This window comes from Sphaerodactylus townsendi, linkage group LG14 (assembly GCF_021028975.2).
Source record: "Sphaerodactylus townsendi isolate TG3544 linkage group LG14, MPM_Stown_v2.3, whole genome shotgun sequence".
In the NCBI taxonomy this organism is placed as follows: domain Eukaryota; kingdom Metazoa; phylum Chordata; class Lepidosauria; order Squamata; family Sphaerodactylidae; genus Sphaerodactylus; species Sphaerodactylus townsendi.
This window is the reverse complement of record NC_059438.1, coordinates 40897434-40917967: the sequence shown is the minus strand read 5'-3', so window position 1 is coordinate 40917967 and position 20534 is coordinate 40897434. Positions and strand designations below refer to the sequence as shown.

Sequence of the window (20534 nt, the reverse complement as noted above, 5' to 3'; positions counted from 1 at the left end):
GGCTGCCATGCATGCCAGTGCACCTCCTGATAGACTGCTTCAAGCTCTGCACACTACTGCTGAGAGGAGGGGTGTAACTAAGGCAAAAATGACGTGGCAAAATCACTAATTAGTCACCCCCTCTCAGCCCACACAAATAATTAGTAACCTACTCTTGGGAACCTGTGAGAACCTGCTGCATCCCACCTCTGTACCCCACTATTTTCCACAATGTGGATTCAAAGCAGCTGACAACACTGTCCTTCCCTTCTCCCTTTGATCTCCACAGCAAGCACCCTGTGAGTACGGTATATGAGGCAGAGTAGCAGGCCTAGGGTAATACAGTGAGTTTTTATTGCACAGTGGAGATCTGAACCATGGTCTCCCAGACTTCAGCCCAACACTAGACTACACTAGTAGTCGCTTCTGGCATAACGATCTTTCTGTGCTAGAAGGTGACTCGCTATCGAATGAAAAAGTTTTAGGCAACATTCAGAGCCTCCTGACTACATACAAATTCTGACCAGACCAATTTCATTAGCGTTTATGGCTTCAGATGAAATAAATGCAAGCAGCTGCCCTTGGAAATTTCTTTCAAGTGAAGACGGTGCTGGGAGTTAGGCCTTTACAAAAAGCCGAACGCTGAATTCAACATCAAAACGAATTTCGGCAAAATTTAAGTACTGACAGGCCAAAAACCAGCAAAGAAGGACCACGTAGCTGCATCCACAGTAAGACAATCCACCAGTCAAACAAAACACTTCTTATGACACGCTGGAAAAGGAAACACATCAAGGGAAAGTAAAAGAACACAGCAGGGCAAACATCCATTAAGGCCTTTCTAGAATGCTTCAACAGCCTCTAAAATTAAAAATCAGATACCACACAGAGAAGAGACATCACAAGGAATTTTAATGACATGCCAAGAGATATCTCCCCCAAGCTCTCTTTATTATTTTAAGGCCAATTTAATTGGTCGCAGAATCAAGGTATCCCGTAGCAGGCAAGTGGAAACGCAACAGGATGGGCACGACTGTTCAATCCTTTGCCCTCTCAATCCTCCCTCGTTCCCAAAGCTGTGACAGAGGGCTCATCACAGGACGTGGCTGATCGCATCTGCTACACAGAAGCCAACCAATTATTCTAAAAAGGCTGTCAGGATTGACTGATAAACAAGTCCCCCACAGTCCGGTTTCATCAATATCATCGTCGACATTTATTACAGAACAGGATGCAATACCTTCAGCTTTTGAAGAGACTCTGAACTCGAGGCAAACTTTCTAATATGAGCTTCAATACAATCAAATTCCTTCAACAAATCTTGGTTTCGGAGGAGAGATTTTTTCTGACGTTCACATATTTCTTTTAAATATTTTTTAAGCTTCGTGTGTTTCTGCTTAGATCTGCAAAAGGACAAACACACACAAAGAAGGCGTAACCGCAAAAAGCTAAACAGCACTAAACACTGTCTATCGATTTATTTTCAAAAGGTATTTTGCTACCCACAGTTTCTGGCAGAGATTCGGCCAAAAATCCTCCCCCTATGAAAATCTATGAATGAAGAATGCTAATATAGAAATATTTTAGTCTTTTCAGTTTAAAAACAGAAATATAAGACTTTCCTCGACAACCTGTTCAAGGTCACAGTTAATAAAATGATTTTTTAAAAATAAATTAAGAACCCAGTTCATTCCGAATGAAAGTCTGAACGTCTTCCAAAGCAACCACAACTCTTCCATCTCTGGGCCACTCAAATAAAACTGCAAGGATTGTCATGCCCTTATATAAAGCCGTGGTGCGACCGCACTTGGAGTGCTGTGTTCAGTTCTGGTCGCCACATCTCAGAAAGGATATTGAAGAGATAGAAAAAGTGCAGAGAAGGGCAACAAGGATGACTGAAGGATTGGAGCACCTTCCTTATGAGGAGAGGCTGCAGCGTTTGGGACTCTTTAGTTTGGAGAGACGTCTGAGGGGGGATATGATTGAAGTCTATAAAATTATGCATGGGGTAGATAATGTTGACAGAGAGAAATGTTTCTCTCTTTCTCACAATACTAGAACCAGGGGGCATCCATTGAAAATGCTGGGGGGAAGAATTAGGACTAATAAAAGGAAAAACTTCTTCACGCAACGTGTGATTGGTGTTTGGAATATGCTGCCACAGGAGGTGGTGATGGCCACTAACCTGGATAGCTTTTAAAAGGGCTTGGACAGATTTATGGAGGAGAAGTCAATCTATGGCTACCAATCGTGATCCTCCTTGATCTCAGATTGCAAATGCCTTAGCAGACCAGGTGCTCGGGAGCAGCAGCAGCAGAAGGCAATTGCTTTCACATCCTGCACATGAGCTCCCAAAGGCACCTGGTGGGCCACTGCGAGTAGCAGAGTGCTGGACTAGATGGACTCTGGTCTGATCCAGCAGGCTAGTTCTCAGGTTCTTATGTTCTTACTCACACTCTGAAGAATCTCTTATATGGCATGATAAGGGAATGGCACCCACGCCAGCTAGATGAGAATTTTTAACACACTGGGTAACAACAGGGTAATTGCATAGCAATCACTGATTATCGTTAAGATCCCCTCCCTGCCTCCCCCTCCCCAAAATAAGACAGCACCATCCCTCCAGTGGTTCACAGACCTGAACAGAAACCTAGCTGTCTTCTACAGAACTGTGGGCATGATCCAACAATCTCATGTTAAATCTTCCCAGTAAACTCAACGGAATTTAAAAATGATTAATTTTGGCTGTCTTATTTGTTACTGTTTTTCAATATTTTACATTTTGAGAAGGGGAGTACAATTCTAATTGCATCAGTCACAAGATTCTCAAAACATCTGTTACTTTCTGCAAAGATTCTCCTTCATCTACTTAAATACAGCAGCCCTGGTTCCTCGTCTTCGAAGATTTCTTCCATCTTTACAAATTCATCCCAGTTTCCTAGAAATATTTCCTAGGAGCAGCAGTGGCGTAGGAGGTTAAGAGCTTGTGTATCTAATCTGGAGGAACCGGGTTTGATTCCCTGCTCTGCCGCCTGAGCTGTGGAGGCTTATCTGGGGAATTCAGATTAGCCTGTGCACTCCCACACACGCCAGCTGGGTGACCTTGGGCTAGTCACAGCTTCTCGGAGCTCTCTCAGCCCCACCTACCTCACAGGGTGTTTGTTGTGAGGGGGGAAGGGCAAGGAGATTGTCAGCCCCTTTGAGTCTCCTGCAGGAGAGAAAGGGGGGATATAAATCCAAACTCTTCTTCTAGGGGTTAAAATAAATCTATTTTAAAGTTTCAGTTTTGCTTTGCCTTGGGTTTTTGAGTGGATTTCACACATGATAGCCATGTTTGAATATTTGAAGGGATCCCATATCGAAGAGGGAGCAAGCTTGTTTTCTGCTGCTCCAGAGACTAGGACTAGGGGTCCTGGGTTCAAGGTGCAGGAAAAGAGATTCCACCTAAACATTAGGAAGAACTTCCTGACAGTCAGGGCGATTTGACAGTGAAATGTGTTGCCTTGGAGTGCGGTGGAGTCTCCTTCTTTACAGATTTTTAAACAGCAGCTGGATGGCCATCTGTCAGGAGTGCTTTGATTGTGTCTTCCTGCAAGGCAGGGGGTTGGATTCCATGGCCCTTCTGGTCTCCTCCAACTCTATGATTCTAGATATTCATTTTTTTAAAATTTTAAAAAGGAGTGTAGAACATATACTTGCCTCTGTAGGAGACACATTAATATTATATGCACACAGGCAGGTGGAATTTTAAAAGAAAGGAAATAATAAAATTGCACAAATTCTACCCCTCACTGTCAATCTGGAACCAGGGGGGTGGGGTGGGGTGGGGTTCCTCAGCTGGCTCACAGGCCTGATAAGCCGTCTCAAGGCAGCCACCTCACCCCTCTACGGACTTGCCAGTCAAGTAACCCCCCCACCCCCGGGCCTGGACCAACCAGGTCACATTTATGTCACATTCAGCCCTTGTAACAAATGAGTTCAGCATCCCTAGCTTAGAGGCTCAGCCTTTAAAATTTCCACCAACAGTACAGTAAGAAGCTGTAGCTCTAAACAAGGCATTCTGGTTTTACTGAGACAGGGAAGTTGTGAACGAGCAAAAGACGTTTCCCGAGCAGGGGCCCTCCAACCGCGCTCAAGATCTCAGGCTCCCTTCCCTGAAATCTAAGTTTTCTTTTTTAAAGAGGGGTGTCAGGGGCATGTTTACCTTTAGACCAGTGATTCTCAACCAGGGTTCCGTGGTACCCTGGGGTGTCATGAGCACGTCCCTAAATTCGGCGTGGATGGGGGGGGGGTAGATTTAAAGGGAGCTCTCCCTTTAAATCCCCCCAATCCATTCTGAGTATAGGCAAACAAACAACACGGCTGTCAATGTGGCTTCCCCACCCCTCCCCCTGCTTGCCACTCCCCCCACCTACAGGCCAAAAATGGGAAAAACCCTAAAAAATGGGGGGGGGGGAATCAAACGAACTTCAAGGGTACCCTGAGATATGAAGAGCGAGGTCAAGGGCACAACAACGTTAAAAAGGTTGGGAAACACTGCTGTAGACACAAGAAAGGAACTGAGACATCTAGCACGGCAACAATAGCTGATATTGTGCCATAGTTAAATAACTTTGCAACGAGGTGCCCGGAAAGATGCAAAGGAGGCAGGAATATTCTACTCAAGGGGTCAGCAAGACATAAGCCTGCCTCTTCTGCCCTCCAGAATTCTGATCAATGACTGCAAACAAGCATGGGCATTTCTTTAAGTGTTCTGAAACCAAATTAAATTAAATGTACAGTTAAATAAACACACCTGTATTGAGGTGGTGAGGTTCTAACTGTTCTGTAGTGCATCTCCCGGCCCCAGCTTTAAACTGCTCCCTGTAAATAAAATGTCAGGCTAGGGGCCAGTTTCCATTACATCTTTCCTTGTGTTTCCTCTGTAATCCCTCTTCCCTGTTACATTCCAACTTTCAATGCAAGTTGCAAGCTTTTCCGCAAAGTATTTTTAACCTACTTAAAATAGGGTCTAGCACAGCATCAAAAATATGTATTATGCCTGACTATTAGTGCAGTGATAAACTAATTTTTTAACACCTGCAGATATACAGTTCTGTCCTATTCCTGACCAGATTTGGCTGTTAATTAAAAATAATGCAATACAAATTTGGTTTAAAATGCACTTACAAGCAGACATCAGATTTGCTATATTCCAGCATTTTTCTTTCCAATTCCATCCGCTTTGTTTCACTGAAAAAGTACAGAACAATCAAGTTAGGGTCTAAACAGAACTATGTAAACTGTTCTGGAAAAAAGAGGTGCACAACACATTTCCTTTTATGCACCCCCAAAACACAAGATTTTTTGACTAGTTGAATTGCATTAGAATCAGCTGAGGTACTCGCCTGAACTAGACACATCTTTCTGCCACCAGTAGATACCAGGGGGTTATGCATAACTCAGAACCACCACTGGGCAATCCCACTGGTAATAGTGCTGGAAATTGGTCATTGGTAATATTTGACTACATAACTGGGTTCCACTCTCATTCATTCATTCATTCATTCATTCATTCACATACATACACACACACACACACACACACACACCGTCCTCAGGGCGGTATTATGCAGCTATTTGAAACAGGTATTATTTTTCATAGACAAGCCTTTCTTGGCATACCAAATTACAATGAAACAATTGTCCATAAAAGACAGATAAATGCAACAAACATTCAGAGTCTTATCAATGGTGTAGTCCAAATGAACTCATCAAAAGTGCCATTCCCATACACCTCTCCACAGACCAGACTGAAGACCCACTAACAGAACCCAGGCATCACAACAACATACAGTATCAACACTCCACTATAAAACAGAGTTTGTTGGGGTGGCGCCAAACACAGAACAAGGGATAGGGGACAAGGAAATGGGTGAACAATTGACCTGACTCCAATAGGTTGCCACAGCCTTCAATTGTCACACCATCTGGCAATTGATAACAAAACTACGACATCTCTCTATAAATCACCCACAAGTTATTTGACTTTGGATGACCGTGAACCCACAGGTTACTGGCCGAGGTAGGCACTGTATACCAGTAGCAAATAGTTGATGTAACCAACATTGTTGTTGTTATGATGATAGCAATCTACTGCTTAGTATCCATCTAGAGTTGCGTCTATAATCTTTAAAAGATATTTTGCTACGCTTTCACAAAAGTAAGGATCAAGGTTATCTAAGATTAAAGGAATCCTAAGAGCATCAGTTAAATGATTGTATAGGAGTGAAGCAATGATGGGTTGGGTCATTCTGATCTTTGAAAATCTTGCACAATGAAACAGAGTGTGCTCCAGTGTCTCAACTTATTAAAACAGGTATTAAATATGTGTGTGGGGGGGAGGGATTTGCCATTCATGAAATGTCTCCCAATATGCAACCACACTTGGGCCCCTTCTGCACACGCAAAATAATGCGTTTTCAAACCACTTTCACAACTGTTTGCAAGTGGATTTTGCTATTCCGCACAGCTTCAAAGAGCACTGAAAGCAGTTTGAAAGTGCATTATTGTGCATGTGCAGAAGGAGCCTTGGTTAGTGAGCCAAAGAATCCTTGTAGATTCCAGTTCAGTGAAAAATATTTAATGCTTGATACATGAACTACAGCTTTGTTTCACATGCTTTGGGAACAGACCAAGAACAAGTCAGAGGGCAAAGCGGAAAGAGGGCTGCCCTCTTTAAATATTTAGGGTTGGACATAACAAATACAAACTCTTCACTGTTTGAGGGTAGCTACTGCAGACTTTGGAAAAAAAATATTAAGGTAGATTTGGAAAGATGGAAGAAACTATAAATGTCAATACTGGGAATAATTTCATCTGTTTTTGTTTCAGACGACTCCCGTTCTTATAATGGATAATTTTTTCTCGCAGTGGGACAAAGATGAGAGAACATATATGGCAAGGCAAAAATACCCTAGATTTAAAGATTTGCAAGATGTAAGAGAGAGGGGAGGTATGGGATTGCCAAGCTTGAAATTATATTATGAAGCCTCTGCATGGGTTTGGTTAAAAGAATGGGCCCCTTGTAAGGGACAAAAGTTCTTAAATACTGAAGGGCACGATCCAAACTTTCGGTGGCATGCCTTTCTTTGGCATGACAAAGTTCAAGTATTCAAACTGTTTAAACATCATGACATAAGAGGGCCACTTTTTAAGGATCTGGGAGAAATATACTTCTATGCCAATATGGATTTCACACACAAGGCAATCTATTCACATGATAAATATGATCGCTATTTCACAGACGAAAACTTACTGTACTTTGATAATATTGGGGTAAAAATGAAAGATAAAGATGACAACGAGTGGGACAGAAACTACTGTCAATGATTCTTGTTTGGTCAACTTAAAGAAAGACTTAAGTTGGATTGTAAGAACTCAGGCTTTGAAAGGGAGAAAAGTTAATGGGACACGATTTGGTGTAAAAATAAAAAATGATTTTAAAAGTATGTATTATACTATTGCAAAGAACTATGGAGAAGTAATGGCAAAATGGGCTCAGGATATAGGTCACCCACTTCAATTAGAATGTAGGGAAAGAGTGTGCCATACTTTGTCTGGGTGGTGTTCATTAGTCACTGTCTGGATTCTATGTTTTTCAGTACTGGTACCCAAATTTTGTCCATTTTCATGGTTTCTTCCTTTCTATTGAAATTGTCCACGTGCTTGTGGATTTCAGAGGTTTCTCTGTGTAGTCTGACATAATGAAATGAGACATACTTTCTGTATGAAAGAGTGCATGTACAAAATGATCTTTAGATGGTATCTGACCCCTGCTAAACTTGCAAATATGAAGAAGAAGGAGAAGGAGAAGGAGAAGGAGGAGGAGGAGGAGGAGGAGAAGAAGAAGAAGAAGGAGGAGGAGGAGGAGGAGGAGGAGGAGGAGGAGTTTGGATTTATATCCCCCCTTTCTCTCCTGTAGGAGACTCAAAGGGGCTTATAGTCTCCTTGCCCTCCGCCACTCACAACAAACACCCTATGAGGTAGGTGGGGCTGAGAGAGCCCTGAGAAGCTGTGACTAGCCCAAGGTCACCTAGCTGGCGTGTGTGGGAGTGCACAGGCTAATCTGAATTCTCCAGATAAGCCTCCACAGCTCAGGCGGCAGAGCTGGGAATCAAACCCGGTTCCTCCAGATTAGATACACAAGCTCTTAACCTCCTACGCCACTACATCTAATACTTGTTGGGAATGTGGGAAGTCAGAGGGCACCTTCTTTCATATGTGATGGCATTGAAAGAAAGCTCATAATTATTGAAAAGTGATACATGACGCAATTCAAGATATGTTAGGGATTAAGTTTAAAATGGAACTAGACTGTTATTTGCCAAATTTCTGTGAAATCGGAATGTTTAACAAATATGGAAAAATCCTGTTTCATATAATTTCAGCAGCAAGAATAATCTTTACAAAGCTCTGGAAAGTTAAAAAAACCTACTAAAGAAATGTGGTTAGATAAAGCAATAGAATTAACAAATATGGACAAATTTGACCATGACTAGAGATCCCTGACCAATCTACAAATATAAGAAGAGTGAAGCTGTAGGCTATTCTGCAAGTCTTGTATATGGAGAGTTTATATGTTTAGTTGTGGTTAAGACAGTTAAAATAGAATTATCAGAATTATTGTTAAGTGATATAGGCCCCTTCTGCACATGCAGAATAATGCACTTCCAATCCACTTTCACAATTGTTTGCAAGTGGATTTTGCTCTTTGGCACAGCTGTAAAGTGCACTAAAGTGGATTGAAAGTGCATTATTCTGCATGTGTGGAAGGGGCCTTAGCAATTTTGGATTATTTATAACAAAACAGGTACTATCACAGGAAAGAATAATTGTAAGAAAACAAGGGAACCCTAGAAGAGCAGGAAGTTAAGAAGAGAAAATAGTGATGTGATAACTATGGTATTTGATTTATACTGATTTCATTCTGAAATGCTGGACAAGATAAAATATTTGTGATATATTTTTATATATTTGTTTTGTTGGACACTTAATAAACTTTTTTTTAAAAGAAGAAGAGGCTTTTAAAAGCAAGGTCTACTTTAATCTCAAAAAATTACAGCACTTCTGGGTCATACCAACAGTTCATTAACAACAGCCCTTTCCGCACGGGCAGATTATGGCGCCCTGGGGACGGCAAAAACGCCGTCCCCAGGGAGCCATTCACACAGGGGGCGCAGCTGCTTCGCAGCCGCGGCGCCCTCACCCCGCCCGAGAGGCGCGAAGCCGTCATTTCCCAACCTTGCTTGGGAAGCGAGGTTTATGGGAAATGGCGGCTTGGAGCCACTGCCGTGCAAACCTCCCCCCCCTTCCCCCCTACACCTATCGTGGCCGTGACCGTCCAAGGCGCCCTCCCCCCTTCCCAAGTTTACCTATTTGGAGTCAGGTGGGTCGCCCAGCACGTTGTTAGCGCCTGGGGACACGCCCCCCCCTGCCCTGCGACGCTGGAGCACTCGCACAGGGCAAGGGGGCGTGTCCCCAGGCCTCGGCGACACGCCGGAAGGCCACGGACACGGTAGGTCGGCCGGGCGACGGCGCTCCGCGGCGCCATCTTCCCAGCTGTTTCTGGGACTGTTCGTGCGAATGGTCCCAGAGGGGTTGGGTTGGCATGGAATACGCCGACCCAACCCCCATCGTCACCGTGCAGAAACGGCCAACATTACCTCCATCAGTCACAGGAGTCAGACCTTTTAGGAAATAAGCTTTCAAGGACCTATGAAAACATCCTCCAAGTTGCTAGTCATGAGTGACTATAAATTTAATTTTCACAAGCAGCATGGAAAGCCCCTACTATATTCCACCACATAGTAAGCCGGAGGGGGGGGGGGTTGTGCCCGGATCATTGAGTAAAATGTCTTTTAAAATGGCACCAGGCTGACTCCTGAACTAGGAAGACACACGTTCACATGACAGAAAGAAAGAATTCCGAGCAATCAATTCATTTATTACTACCAAGATCAGGTAACACCAACATAAAGAACACAGGGCAAGGGATACCTCCTGTAAGGCACAGATTCACTCCTAAAAATACTTTCATCTCATGGAGTCTACATTTCTCAGATCTACATTTGTTGTCCCATGCTGTGTTTCTGATGCCTTTCTGAAAACAGAGTCAGGGATGGTTACATTAGAAGAACGCAACTGATACTAAGCGGTACGCTGTTTACCGCATATACTTGAGTATAAGCCGACCCGAATATAAGCTGAGGCACCTAATTTTACCACAAAAAACTAGGAAACTCATTGACTCGAGTATAAGCCTTCGAACTTGACTCAATAGCAGCTAAAACAGGAGATTTGGGAGCAAGATGAGATAGAGTTGCTTAACAGAGTTTGAATTAGGGATGAGCAGCTTTCCAGCATGCTAGGAACACAAATGAACCACTGTTTTCCTCCAAATGTAGAATAATTTTGGGATTCACAGCCATGCCAGTCTCAACTTTGCTCCAAAGAAAGCTGAGCATCACTGGCTAGCAGAGATAAAAACTGGCTACCAAGCACAACCACAGTCTGCAGGCCCATGCTGGCAGGGGCTGATGGGAATTGTAGTCCATGAACATCTGGAGCACCATAGGTTGGCTGTCCCTAAACTACGTAAACAAGGAAAATGACTGGAAATGTGGCACTCACAAAGTGTTCCAAAGTCTAACCCCGCCATTATCAGGAAGCTGAATCTTCTGCCTAGTAGCCATTTATGATCTTGTCCTCTATTGTGATTTTAAGTCATTTGACCTATCTTGCTCTGACAGTCATGAGTCATAATACACAATAAACATCATAGTAACTACATCCCCTGTAGGCAGCATGAATCACTACAATGTCACTTAGGCACGTACAGAATCTACTTTCTTCTAAGATGTACAGGTTTTGATTCTAATCTACATCTTTTCAGAATACCAGAAACTGCACAAAATGAAGCTTCTTGGCTTTCAGACATTAGCTTACTTCTTGATGGCTGGGGTCCTCCATCTTAAAGTCTTTTAACTTGTGGATCTAATCTATGCAGTGACCCATTTCCTTCCCATCATGCAGAAGCAGACACACAACAGAAAAAGTCTCAAAGTGTGATCTGGGCAAGTACGGCCAAGTTTAGTGGGAACTGTTCCAAATAAGGACACTCGGAACTAACATTTGAAGCTATGCAATAGAAACAGCTGATCACCTCTTTGTAGGAGCAAAAAGGATGGCAGATGCGGGAGAATATTTTGGGACCACACACGTGTGACATATTCGAAAATGTTTAGATACTTCTCCAAAATCATTCAATTTTTCCTAAACGTTATGAGGTCTCGTACCAATGGAAAAGAACAAACAACCTGATTTCTGTGTATCGTCGAAGGCTTTCACAGCCAGAATCAATAGGGTGTTGTGGGTTTTCTGGGTTGTATGGCCGTGTTCCAGCAGCATTTTCTCCTGACATTTTGCCTGCCTCTGATCAGCACTAAAATTAGACAAGGCTATTGGTCCCCCAGAACTCCACAGACATGTTTTTTTCAAAAGAATATTCCAATCCTGCAACCACTGTCTTAGTATCAACAAACCAACATTTTCTAATTTAAGAATGGTTTGCATTTTGGAACTGTGTACGAAGTTGCACAAAATGATGTCCACATCAGCTGAATCACTCTTTGCTGTCCTGTTCATTGTGCCTGTCCAGATTATTCACCTCAATGAGAGGTCTGAAAATATCCCCTTGGCTGCAACATACCCGTGTTTCCCCGAAAATAAGACAGTGTCCTATATAAATTTTTGCTCCCCAAGATGCGCTAAGTCTTATTTTCAAGGGATGTCTTATTTTTCTGCTCCACAGCTCCATGCTCTGGTGTTCTGTTCGTCGGGCATGCTTCCAAACAAAAACTTTGCTACGTCTTACTTTTGGGGGATGCTTTATATTTAGCCCTTCAGCAAAACCCCTACTACGTCTTATTTTCAGAGGATGTCTTATTTTCGGGAAAAACAGGGTAGAACAAAGCTGCTGACCGCACCTCTGCCGGTCTGATTGGGGAGCCAAGCCTGTTGGGAGTCATGGTGTAAAGTGGGGTGTTTTGGGTTTTCCAGGCTGTATGGCTGTGTTCCAGTAGCATTTTCTCCTGATGTTTCGCCTGCATCTGCATCGCCCACCCCTTGTGTAGTTGCATGGGCCTGGCAACTGTGGTTTGTGCTTGGTAGCCAGTTTTTGTCTCTGCTAGCCACAGATATAGGCGAAACATGAGAAAATGCTACTGGAACATGGTCATACAACCTGGAAATCCCACAACACCTTAATCTAATTTCTTTCTCTCACCCAACCTCTCAAACTTCACACCACTGCCTACGATAACACTTTCTATAGCCATAAGGACATACTGGAGATTCAGAACTGCATTTCATCTGCATTTTCAAAAGTCCACTTCCAACACTGCGGAAAGAGGGCTTGGTGTACACTTACGTTTTTGTAATGCACATCTAAAAACATACAGCATAAACACTAACAGATGCATTTCAAATACATTTATCGTTATCCTATTGATGTTCACATCTTTCCCTACCACCAGGCTTCCCAACTGATGAACAATTCGAAGTCTAGTATAAAAGTCTTTAGAAGTGGGGGAAAAAACATTTTAAGAAGCAGAGTGTATTTATACCCCACTTTTCCTCTCCTATAAGGAGACTCAAGGCAGCTTCCAAACTATTTTCCCTTCCTTTCCCCACGACAGACACCTTGTGAGGTTGGTGGGACTAGCCCAAGGTCACCCAGCAGGAATGTAGGAGTGGGGAAACAAATCCAGTTCACCAGATTAGAGTCCACCTGCTTAACCACTACAGTATGTTTGCTCTCTCGCTCTTTCTTTCTTTCTCACACAGACACAAACACAATCAGAATCAGAAAGTCAGTACCAGTTTTGTCTCCTTGCAAATTGTAACCCTGAGCTAGTTAAAATGAAGTTTTTTTAATCACAACCAATTTTTGACTTCCCATTTATAACTGGAGCAAAATATGAGAAACCCAGAGGTGGGATCCAGCAGGTTCTCACCAGTTCCCGAGAGTGGGTTACTAATTATTTGTGTGTGCAGATAGGGGGTTACTAATTGGGTCTGCTTTTCCGTTAGAATTCCCATTAGGCCCCAAAATCATAAAGTCCTGTTGTTTCCTTTGTGGCTGGATAGCGAAGGTAGAAAACGGGAGAAACCCTCCCATCCTACCTCCTCTCACAATACTAGACAACACAGTATCAACAGTAGAGACCTTTAAATTTCTAGGCTCCATCATATCTCATGACCTAAAATGGTCACCTAATATCAAAAATGTCATCAAAAAAGCACAACAAAGAATGTTCTTTCTGCGCCAACTCAGGAAGCTCAAACTGCCCAAGGAGCTGCTGATACAGTTCTACAGAGGAATCATTGAGTCTGTCATCTGCACCTCTATAACTGTGTGGTTTGGTTCTGCAACCCAACAAGATCGGTTACAGACTTCAGAGAATAATCAGGAACTGCAGAAAACACAATTGCTGCTAACCTGTTCTTCCATTGAGGACCTGTATATACTGCACGGGTCAAAAAAAGGGCTGTGAAAATATTTATTGACCCCTCGTGATCCTGGACATAAACTGTTCTTTAACTCCTACCCTCTAAACGCCGCTACAGAGCACTGCACACCAAGACAACTAGACATAAGAACAGTTTTTCCTCGAATGCCATCACTCTGTTAAACAAATAATTCCCTCGATAATGTCAAACTATTTATTATATATTTATTTACATAATTACTGCAATCTACTTTTTTCATCATTCCTATTACCCATCTCCTCCCAATTATGACTGTATGACTATAGCCTGTGCTGACATTTCATTTTATTTCATGATTTTACATTTTATGTTTTTATTACTATTGATTGTTTCCTGATTGCTTACTAGACCTATATGACAATCATTAAGTGCTGTACCTTATGATTCTTGACAAATGTATTTTCTTTTATGTACACTGAGAGCATATGCACCGGAGACAAATTCCTTGTGTGTCCAATCACACTTGGCCAATAAAGATTCTATTCTAATTCTCCCTGTTGGGCTGTTTTAAAAACATGTTTTAGAAATATTTAAGGAAAGTATCCTTCTTTTGATTTCTAGAAACAAAATTAAGTATCTGAAAGTATTAGGTATTTGACAGGCAGTCAATTAGAGGAGAAGTAGTTGTTTCTGGTTTTTTTTTTATAGTAAGAGTTTTTTACAGTAACAGAGAAATTATTAATGCCCTGCCCCTGGAATGCCCAGCCACGCCCCTGTCGTGCCCCGCCCAGCCCCATTGGCGCTACGCCACTGTTTGAATCTCACCACCATGGGAACCTGTTACTAAAATGTTTGGATCCCACCACTGGAGAAACCTAAGTATGAGATGCTTAGATGTGGGGATACCTTCATACCCTTTCACAAAAGTCCCTATGACCTGTCAAATCAGACGCTATTGTCAGTAGCAGATCTGCTTGGCACAATACACACCTGAACTCTTGTCTTGGGACAGAATCCCTTTCAACAAACACTCCACTGTTCACATCTAAGAAGCGGGCAGGAGTAGATGCCTAACAGCCTTGTAGAACTCTCTGCTTTGTCGAAGCCTGTAAAAACCATCTCCCACTGAAGATTTCCCTCAAGCAAGAGATTCAGCTGCTTCTTTGATCTTCCACACCGATATATTTTCTTCCATACACTCAGCATGAGATGCCGTCAGCATGTTTAAAGGTGACCTCTGCATTTCTCCGAGAGAGTATGGCAGAACACTGATCTTGTTTCAGGGATCGCGCTGACAGGAAAAGAGGAGGCTCGCTCTTCCAACGCTGGAATGCAACGCTGCAGCTGTCAAGAGGAAGTTATACCAGTTTTGCACTACTCTTGCGCTAGTGGGAAACCACGGCCAAATCATCCTGATGAGACTCTCGCAGTGGAATGGGAGAAAATGGGCAGAGCAGGAGAGAAGAAACCCCATTCTGGAAACAGGGCTCAATCCAAAGCCGCAGAGTGGCATGACTTTTAAACATTCCCACTGCGAGCCAGCGTGGTGTAGTGGTTAAGAGAAGGTGCACTCTAATCCGGAGAACCGGGTTTGATTCCCCGCCTTGCCACTTCAGCTGTGGAGACTTATCTGGCGAACCAGATTAGCTTGTGCACTCCAACACATGCCATGTTCTTCGTTCCTGAGCCACTGTGCTCCTTCCTTCCTCTCCTTCCGACTTCAGGTGAAGCCATTTTTATTTCAGACGGCTTTTCACATCAACATCTTAGCACACAGAAATTTAGGTTTTGTATTCATTGTAGGCTGGGGTTTTTTATGGTACAGTGTGATTTTACTGTATTATATTTGGTTTAATGATTGTTGGATTGTTATATTATATTTTTTTCATAAGCCGCCTGAATATGGACTACAAAAAGATAGGGTATAAATTATTATTATTATTATTATTATTATTATTATTATTATTATTATTATTATTATTATTATTATTATTATATATAATAACACAGCACAAGTGTCTGGAATTCATCTCTGAATATCGAGTCCTTCCCAAGGACCTAGGATATTAGAGGTATTTGCGTAGAATATGTGCAGTTCCTAAAAGTGCTGCTTTCTGCAGCATGTGGACTGATGTTCTGTCCAAGTTTAGGCTTTCCAGATGTTTTTCAAGATTTCTTGGGATTCCTCCTAGAGCACCAACTACTAGTGGGATTACTGTTGTTCTTTTTTGCCTCAATCGTTCAACTTCAATTTGTAGGTCCTTGTATTATTATTATTATTATTATTATTATTATTAAAATTTAATAGACCGCCCTACCCCCAAAGGGCTCAGGGCGGTTTACAAAACAATCAACATTTGAATACTGCAAATAGTTTCAATTAAAACAATAAATAAATTAAACATTAAAACACTAGCAGCAGTGATTTAAATACTTTAAATTAAAAAATAAAATAAACCTAATATAAATAGCTATGTCTTGCATTATTTATGTCTGTGTTTGGGGAACGGTGCCCAGGACATAACAGTGATGTGGGTATTCTGAGTGATAATAACTGTGACTGGTTCTCCACAAGCCACTAAGTACCACGGGGTAAAGTTTTGGTCAACCACAGGTTTTAATTATCCGTTGTAAATGACTAAACACCACAGCACTAACAGCCTCTCCCACAAAGGAGCCATGATTATTCTAAAAAAAAGGAAGCCAGATGTTTAAAAAGCTTGTACAGAAAATTAAGCCAAAGCATAAGTTTAAATATGCTTCCAGTGACACGAAGCAGAGAGTATGAACAAACAGACAGTTCATGTAATGGCAGGACGGGGGGAGCAGCTGTCGTACGCTCAAGGATCAGTATTAGGACCAGTGCTATTTAATTTGTTCATACATTATTTGGAAACGGAGGTGAGCACTGCAGAAGTCAAGTTTGCAGATGATACCAAATTATTCAGTATGATGAGAACCAACACGGACTGTGGAAACCTTCCGGATCACGATCCCTCCAATTTGGTGGGACGATAAAGTGATACAAGGAATTTAAAGCAAAGCGGCCAACATTGTGGCCTCCTTTGGAACGCTGTGTACTGCATCTAAAAAAAGAGGAAGATTTCACAGCTAGAAAGAGTACAGAAGAGGGAGACCAAGATTTATTTATTTCCATACATTTATTTCTCCCCCATCACCAGAGTCCCCGGGTGGGGAACTGGGACACCTTTCCTGGGAGGAAAGAATCAAGAGTTACAGACTTATCAGTTAAGAAAAAAAGGAGAATACCAGAGCTTTGTACAGAATTACAGAGAAAGTGTATAGAAGGAATTTTTCCTCCCTCACCGCAGGATACGGGGGCACCAAGAGATTCATGATGGACAATATATCTCTACTCAATTACTAAATTGTGGGATTCACCGCCAGTAGGCAGAGTGGGGACTACACTGTCTGCGTTGGACCCTATTTACTAGCCCTGAAGAAGGGGAAGGCCTTGGCCTCTATGCCATGCTTGCTGGCCCTCTAGGGCAGTGGTGGCGAACCTATGGCACGGGTGCCAGAGGTGGCACTCAGAGCCCTCTCTGTGGGCACGTGCAAATAGAGTCCCCCCCACACACACACATCTAGGCTGGCCTGGGCGGCTAGGCTCAATTATTAGCATTAAACCCAAGACCTAGTTTTAGGGAAGCAGTGTAAGTAACCCTGTTAAGCACTGTTAAACCCCACTGATTTTCATGCGAAGAACTAAAGCACAATCCTTTACCTGGGAGTAAGTTCAGTTGCTGGCAATGGGGCTTGCTTCTGAGTAAACCCTCCTAGGGTTGTGATTCACCCATTGGAAGAGTTGCACGGTTGCTTCAAAGCAAAGCCACCGACTACCACCAAGCTTACTCCCGCGTAATGCATGCCTCGGAGCCAACCGTTTTTTCTAAACTAAAACTTCAGTATTCAGGTTAAATGGCCATGTTGGCACTTTGTGATAAATAAGTGGGTTTTGGGTTGCAGTTTGGGCACTCCGTCTGGAAAAGGTTCACCATCACTGCTCTAGGGCAACCAGTTGGCCACTGTGTGAGACAGCATACTGGACTACAAAGACCACTGGTCTTATCCAATCAAACTAACTAAAATTATGAATTAAGGTGATACTGTTACATTTTAAGTCCTGACCTGCATAGCGCAATCCCAGAGACCACAAGGGCCATCCAGTCCAACGCCCTGCCATGCAGGAAGGCACAATCAAAGCACTTCCGACAGATGGCCATCCAGCCTCTGTTTCAAAACCTCTGAAGAAGAAGTTCAGGCTTGATTTGATGTAAAACATACTTATTGAATTAATTTATTTTATTGGTTTTGTATCTCACCCCTATCCCTGTGGAGTTCTGGGCGGGTTACAAAATAGAATCAGTTTTACACACATACACTCATATTAATAAGACATCGATTTTGGACCCAGGTTTATAAGCAGGTGGCAGTTATGGTCAGGAGTGCCTTTTGGCAGCTTCAACTGATTAGCCAGCTGAGACCTTTCCTGGGCAGAAAAGATCTGACCACTGTGGTGCATGTTGTGGATACATCTAGATTAGGTTACTACCATGTGCTCCAAGTGGGCTGCCCTTGAGAAACATTCAGAAACTTCAGCTGATACAGAACACTGCAGCCATGATGTTGACCGGGGTGAGTCATAGAGATCAGATGACTCTAGTCCAGTGATGGCAAACCTTTTCGAGAAAGAGTGCCCAAATTGCAACCGAAAACCCACTTATTTATTGCCAAGTGCCAACACAGAAATTTAGCCTGAGGTTTTAGTTTAGAAAAGGTTGGCTCCGAGACGTGTGTTACTCGGGAGTAAGCTTGATGGTAGTCATTGGCTTTGGTGAATCATGACCCTACGAGGGTTTACTCAGAAGCAAGCCCCATTGCCAGCAACCAAGCTTACTCCCCAGTAAAGGATCACACTTTAGTTCTTTGAATGAAAATCAGTGGGGTTTAACAGCACTTAACAAGGTTGCCTACACTGCTTCCCCAAAACTAGGTCTTAGGTTTAATGCTAATAATCGGGCCCAGCGGTCCAGGCCAGCCTAGGGGGGGGCATTCCCCCCCACATGATGAACTCTGTTTGCGCATGCCCAGAGAGACCTCTGAGTGCCACCTCTGGCACCCGTGCCATAGGTTCACCACCACTGCTCTAGTCCATCTACACCAGCTTCCAATTTGTTTCTGAACACAATTCAAGCAGCTGATCTTGACCTTCCTTCAAAGCCCTATATGCGTTGAAACCAACATACTTAAAAGAACCTCTTATCTCCTAGGAACCCGCTCGACCATTAAATACGTGGAAATGGAAGCGAGGGTCTTCATGGACATGGCACTAAAGCTCTGAAACTCTCTCCATCTTTTCTAATTAATGTATTTATGTTTTGCATGTATTTTAACTGTTTTTTGTAAAAAAAAGTTGTTTAATGTATATCTGGGAGGGAGGTGATTTTAACGGTTTTGTAACATCATTTTATCATGAATGTTTTAAAATTGTTAGCCACCTTGGTAGCCCTTATAAGAACAGAAAGGCACGGATACAAATGGTGTTAAAAACAACATTTCATTTCCATATCAAAAATCAATCGCTTGATACATCAGAATCCATGAATTCTCTCCTACTACCTTATTCTTATTTACAAAAATCCAAGCCATTTTTTTGAAATATTTAGTTTACATTCAACATAAAATTTCACTCTCTGCTGTCTCAACTGGAAAGTTTTGAGCCACTGAAAAGTTTGATCAACTGGAATGTTTTGATCCCAACAAACAAGGCCGGGAGTCCATCACCGACTGCACCAAATCCATGCGCTACACATCTTGTACTCATCGGATTTTAACATGGTGATTTTGTTCATTGGCAATAATGTTTCATCTCTTACATAGCCAATAATCAGTATTATTGGTTATCGTGCCTTTGCCACTGATTCCAGTGTTTTGTGAAGAACCGCCAGTATTTGCCGTGTTAAACACTTGGAGAAAGACATTTCCTAGAAGCCCAGCAGGAGAAAAAGATGCTTCCCCCAACTTTTCCCCAGCGGCGGTGAATCCCCCAGTATTGAAAAAGCCATCTATACCGGTGGTGGCAAACCTTTGGCGCTCCAGATGTTATGGACTACAATTCCCATCAGCCCCTGCCAGCATGACCAATCTGGAGCACCACAGGTTGGCCACCTCTACAATAACTCCATACAAACTTCACACAACAACTCCATACAAACTTCACATACACATAACAAGTCCACACGCGCCAATTTTACTGGTTCTTTAACCCCAAGATCGCCGTCTCTTCCCACGCAGCCTGCGTAAACCCACTGGATCCCGCGCAACGCTGTGGCATCTGGCAGGGAACGAAGGTTCCGCGCCCAGTCTGTTGCCTAGCAACAGGGCAGGCAGGCCACGCCCCTCTCCACGCCTGCACTGCGCCTACATGAAAGGGGGGGGGGAGGAAGGATGTACCATTTGCCCGCGGAGGGGGGTGACTTAGAGAAAACGGCCGCCTCACCTGTCCCGCAGCTGCACCTGAATTCGACGGAACTGCTCGTTGTAGCTGGAGGCCGCGTCGCCTGAAGGGCTCGAGGCCCCGCGCATGCCCCGTTTGTGTTTCACCTGCGCGATGCACGCAGGTTTCTCCGCCCGCCCGTGTTTACCTTTTTTTTTTCCGGCGTCTCTAAGCTACAAGGGCGGATCCCGACATGCACCGCGGCCCTCCCGCCGCGCTTCCTCCTTGCCGACAAATCGCTAGTCGGAGGCGGGGCTCGCTGCTCCTCTCTCTCCCTCGCTGACCACGCCCCCTTTCCTGGAGGCTGGCGCGTGGAAAAGCAGGCGGTACCCTGCGGTGGGATTGGCGCTGCATTTTAAGTGTTTTGAGCCCACTACATCATCTGCAGCTGCCTAGTTTTGTTTTGTTTTTGCATTGTGATCTGTGTCCCCTTCCACACATGCAGAATAATGCACTCTCAATCCACTTTCAATGCACTTTGCAGCTGGATTTTACTGTGCGGAAGAGC

At 43.3% G+C, this 20534-nt stretch overlaps 1 protein-coding gene across 1 annotated transcript; it reads right to left on the bottom strand.

Moving 5' to 3' along the window:
- Positions 1-427: 427 nt before the first annotated feature.
- Positions 428-20251, bottom strand: LOC125443349 (centrosomal protein kizuna-like). The gene is made up of 4 exons (XM_048515373.1): positions 20030-20251; positions 5149-5211; positions 1220-1382; positions 428-442 (listed from the first exon to the last, which is right to left on the bottom strand). The coding sequence occupies exons 1-4, from the start codon at positions 20113-20115 to the stop codon at positions 428-430; spliced, it is 327 nt and encodes a 108-aa protein (XP_048371330.1). The 5' UTR covers positions 20116-20251.
- Between the last annotated feature and the right edge of the window lie 283 nt (positions 20252-20534).

Coding starts and splice junctions, on each gene's coding strand:
- LOC125443349 (XM_048515373.1), bottom strand. CDS start 20,115: ATGCGCGGGGCCTCGAGCCCTTCAGGCGACGCGGCCTCCAGCTACAAC. Junction 5,212..20,029: donor CAGGTGCAGCTGCGGGACAG/GTGAGGCGGCCG, acceptor GTACTTTTTCAG/TGAAACAAAGCGGATGGAAT. Junction 1,383..5,148: donor AGCAAATCTGATGTCTGCTT/GTAAGTGCATTT, acceptor GTCCTTTTGCAG/ATCTAAGCAGAAACACACGA.